The sequence below is a fragment of the Rattus norvegicus genome, chromosome 3, assembly GCF_021556685.1.
Source record: "Rattus norvegicus strain SHRSP/BbbUtx chromosome 3, alternate assembly SHRSP_T2T, whole genome shotgun sequence".
NCBI classification, from domain to species: domain Eukaryota; kingdom Metazoa; phylum Chordata; class Mammalia; order Rodentia; family Muridae; genus Rattus; species Rattus norvegicus.
Window position 1 is genome coordinate 70,118,474 of NC_141536.1, and position 5,213 is coordinate 70,123,686.

General features: G+C 36.3%; 1 protein-coding gene across 1 annotated transcript; it reads left to right on the forward strand.

The window, feature by feature from the left end:
- Window positions 1–3,623: 3,623 nt before the first annotated feature.
- Window positions 3,624–4,559, forward strand: Or2ah1 (olfactory receptor family 2 subfamily AH member 1). The gene has a single exon (NM_001000294.1). It carries the CDS (start codon window positions 3,624–3,626, stop codon window positions 4,557–4,559), a length of 936 nt encoding a protein of 311 aa, NP_001000294.1.
- Window positions 4,560–5,213: the final 654 nt, after the last annotated feature.

Sequence of the window (5,213 nt, forward strand, 5' to 3'; positions counted from 1 at the left end):
TTACTAAAAGCAAAAGTATCCCTGATACCAATTAATCATAAGTGATAAACAACTTGGTTACATCATGAAGCATGTTGAGTTCATGTGGTCTATACATGAAGATTAGATTGAGTTATTGAACTTCTGATGGAGCACCAATTTTTTCTATCATATAAAGATATCCAATCTTTTTGTTACCTTCTGGAAGAAAATTTGTTCTTAACTTTTTCGTGTATAAATGCTGAATGGTTTGTATATTTATGACAATGAACTTTAATTAGGAAAAAGAATAACTTACTCATACATTCTGAATTTTAAGCATGATGCCACCTTAACTGCTCTCTAATGGATTTAAATAGTTATTGAGCACTAAACATCATTGTCACTGGTAAGTAAATTCACTTTTTTTGAGTATATACTTTGACTAAATCTTGGATATCAAGAAAATTGGTTTATTCTTCACATAAGATCAAGACGAATATAGGGGAAAAGCAGTTTAGCATCATTTAACGGTCCTTATTATATGGGGTAGAGGGACATAAGCAAACATAAAAAGGCCCTCAGATACCCAAAGATAAACTCTGCTGGGTACACACACACACACACACACACACACACACACACACACACACACTGATCCAAAGAGCTGTCATAAAACAGTTTGACAGCAAGACTTGGTTATTGCAAGAAGGATGTCATAGATACTATATAAAAGACATAACAGTTTTTGAATTAGGTATGTTGGAAGAAGACATTGACAATTGTAACCATTGCCCTATGATGCAAATTGAGGTAATGTAAGTAAGCAGTATTGACAATAATAACTTTGTAAAATCTACAAGGAGTTACACAGAAATTTCCTGGAGTTTCAGACTTACTTCTGTGAATTTGTTCCATATATTTACTTTTATACTGATTTCTAAAAGTACCCGACTACTTTCCTTTGTGAGAGACAATGGTGTTTTCAGATATAAACATTTGGTTTATATTGTGAATAGCTCTGCAATCACATGTTTTATAGATGTTTTTAGCAGTTGCAGATATTAGGTGACTAAAGATGCTCTTTGGGGAAGTTGTATACACTCATAGGAATTAAGGGTTTAGTCTATTATTTGATACTCTGAAATATAGACTATGTAGAAGGCTACCAAACTTTAAATATCCTTCATATGTACCCAATTTTGTGAACATATGTCTCAAGAGACCTGAAACTGCACATTTTGATACATTTTTATTAATATTAACATTGATTTTGCTATGCTTATGTATAGACATCTATATTATAGGAGCTTCCAGAAAATTTTCTGCTCCTCTCTTCCCCTGTGGCCTAAGAGGAAAGGAAACCTGCTACTTAGTTCTTCACAAGTCCATGTCTGTTTTAGTTGTCAAACTTCACAGCCTAGTAAATTATCATCACTTCACATCACTATTTGTCCTGAACACCTTTACTTCAATACAAGCATTTGAAATGTCTGTAAAGAACACTCCATGCAAAAGGGCATAATTACTCAAACAATTTTATGTTATTACTAAGTGGTAAAATCATACAAATAGCAATCATATAATAAGGGCTCCATATAACAAAAGCTTATCATTCCTTTTATTATAATTTTTTATTGTCAATAATTATTTTCCTGTACATATGAGTTCTTTACTGTGGATCATATGACATAATGATATTATGATGATTGAACAATTATGATCAATGCCTGCTTTTGTTTCTTATTCATTATCTCATTTAACTTATCCACCAGATGCCAAATTTATGAACTAGATGATTTTTTTCTTTTTCTTCAGATGAGCTCGACAAGGCACAGACTGGTGATATGAATATATCAATGAATGAAGGAGCTAGGCATATAGGAAGGGGGATTGGAAAGCAGGCCCTTCTAGAGGACTAAACCCCTGGTCATCTGCTCTCCTAATTGTGTATTATTATGCTGTTACACAAAAAGAAATCTAATCTATTGGATAAACCATGAATGTCATTTGTTATATAGTCACTTCTAACAACCAGACTAGCATTTCTTGTTTATAATAGAGGATATAAGTGCTGTTTGGAGGATCTGTGAGCAAACTTAAAACACTCTCCTGCTCCTCTCTTCCCCTGTGGCCTAAGAGGAAAGGATGTCGGCAACTTAGTTCTTCACAAGTTCATGTTTGTTTTAGTTGCTGAACTTCACAGCCTAGTACATTTAACATCACTTCATATGACTATTTGTCCTGAAAACCTTTACTTAAATACAAGTGTTTGAAATGTCTCTAAAGAACACTCCATGCAAAAGAGTATTTTGTAAAATGTGTTCATTTCATGACCTCTAAATAATTTTTTATAAAGGCCATTCTTAAGCAGGTGTCCCAATCCCTGAGCCACTTAAAAAACCTCACATTCTTTGGAACTTTCAATTGACAACACACTTATTTTGGTAATCAAGAGTATTTATTATAGTTATTATTATACAGACATCCTCTGGTACAAAGTATCAAAATAATGCTGAAAAGGATAAGTAGAAATGATGAGAAAAGAAAACAGAATGGAGAAATGGACTGATGAATGATTGACATGTAGTCCTCAGCAATGTGTCGGTACTCAAGACTTCACCACTATTTCTAATTGTCCCCTTTAAATAGAAGGAGGTGAACCAAACATAACACTGTGTATATCTTCAAGGCAAATAAGAATAAAAAGGAGCTCTCAGTAAAATGTTCTACAAACTTTAACGTGTTTACATCCTTTTCAGTAGATATGTGAGTTCCAGGTAAATGTAGCATCATCATGTTTTGTTAGTGCTATTATCATTAGACAGTTTTAGTTAGTTTTCTTTGGATTGATTTCTATGTGCTGCATAAAATTCTTCAGGTATTATTTATTAATAATTACCATTCTTATATGGTTTATTATTTTTATTTTTACTATTATTATAACATAAGTTCATTTCATATCACATAACATGAAAGTGGAGGAATGAAGAATGAGTTATTAGTTATTACTTACCTCATATCTACTTTCTCTGGTTGTCAGTCTTCACTGTGTTAGGATGGCTGCACAGTGTAACACTTATGAGGGTTAGTGATGTGGCACATGCTGTGACCTTGGTGTTATTGATTAGTAAGTTGTGTACAGCATAGTGACCCTCAGTATTGTCTCTGTGGATGCTGTTCCCTTCTGCCTTCCTGTTAGTTGGGTTTCAGGTTTCTCTGCATAGCTCTGTAGCCTTGGCTGTCCTGGAACTTCTGCAGACCACAGTGACCTTGAATGCAGGGATTTGCCTGCCTTAGCCTCCTGAGTGCAGAGATTAAAGGTGTGTAATCATCACAACTGTGCTTTTCATCCTTTTTGAAGTAGGTGATTTATGACAAAAATTTTGGAGAATAAATAGAACATGGGGTAATTTTGACTGGCAAAATGAAATTCTCTTTTAGAAAAGGCAACGATTCTGATCAATTATGTTAAACCATGAATTTAGCATGCAATCTTCTCTGAAATTCTTTTCCAGAAACTGAAGGACATCTTCACAATTCTGCTAAAGTTCAGATACCCAAGTTATCTATTTTTTTAAACCTCTGGTCTAAAATACTGCTCAATTGGGCATTTGGTTTTCAGGGTAGTACCTCGTTCTGTGAGAGGAAGGTAGCCTGAAAAGATGGGCCACATGAAAATAAACTCTACAGTGACTGAGTTTGTGTTTCTGGGGCTTTCATCTGATCCCAAGGTACAGCTTGTCCTCTTTTTTGTATTCTTGTTTTTCTATATGTTGTCAGTGGTGGGCAATATCATCATCATCACTATTATCCTGATAGAACCTCGCCTGCAAACCCCCATGTACTTCTTCCTCACTAACTTGTCCTTTCTGGACATCTGCTACACATCCACCAATGTCCCGCAGATGCTTTCCAACATGGTGTGGGGTAAGAAGACCATCCCATTTGCCAGTTGTGCCACTCAGATGTACTTCTCACTCTCCTTCGGAATGATTGAGTGTGTTCTTCTTGGTGTCATGGCTTATGATAGATATGCAGCCATTTGTCATCCTCTCCATTACACTGTTATCATGGACCAAAACACTTGTGTTCAACTGGCAGCCATTTCTTGGTCTAGTAGCTTCCTGAGTTCCATGGTTATCAATGTTCTCACCTTGAGTTTGCCCTACTGTGGACCAAATGTCCTGAATCACTTTTTCTGTGAAGTTCCTTCAGTTCTGAGACTGGCTTGTACTGACACTTCACTCACTGAACTGGTGGTTTTTGTATTCAGTATCATCATTGTCTTCATTCCTTTCCTCCTTATTATTGTTTCCTATGCCCGCATCCTTCTTTCTGTTCTCAGGATGCGATCAGCCTCTGGGAGGTACAAGGCTCTGTCCACCTGTGCCTCCCATCTCACGGTTGTGACTTTATTCTATGGAACTGCCATCTTTATGTACATGAGACCCCAGTCAAAGTCCTCCAGGGCTGGTGGTAAGGTCATTGCAGTATTCTACACTGTAGTTACACCTATGCTCAATCCATTAATTTACAGCCTAAGGAACCAGGATGTCAAAGGATCTCTAAGGAGAGCTCTCACAAAACAAAAGACATAAAGTCTATGTAAGGGCCCTAAGCTCAACCGCTAACCTAGGATTATTACCAGCTCAGTCACAAGAGAGAGAATGAAAAAGATGCTTTGACCATCATCTGCCCTTCATAACAAATACATAAATCCATTTGCAGCAAAAGGAAAAAATGTTTCTTCCAAGTACATCGTAGGGCAATTATTTGTCAAAACAATTGTCTTTATTGAAGAATACAATTTTCTGTTTAGTGGTAAAGTTTGAATCTCACACTATAAAATGAATTAATTGAAATTGTCAATTTGAATTGAAGATGAAACTTTTTTTATTCAAAGTATGTTTATTATTTATTTATTATTATTTAACCTTTTTTAAAACCCAGTTGTTATCTCCCTCCCAGTTTGTTCTTCAACAGTTCCCCATCCCATTCCTTCTCCCCATTCCTGTCTCTAAGAGGATGTCACACACATCCCATCATATCTCCCCAAACACTGGGGCCTCAATTATCTAAAGGGTTATGTGTGTCTTCTCTCATTGAAGCTAGACCAGGCAGTCCTCAGCTGTATATGTGTTGGGGACCTCATATCAGCTAGTGTATGCTGCCTGGTTGATAACTCAGTGTCAGAGAACTTGGGGGTCAACTGGTCTTGAGACCACTGGTCTTCCTACGGGATTGTTCTCCTC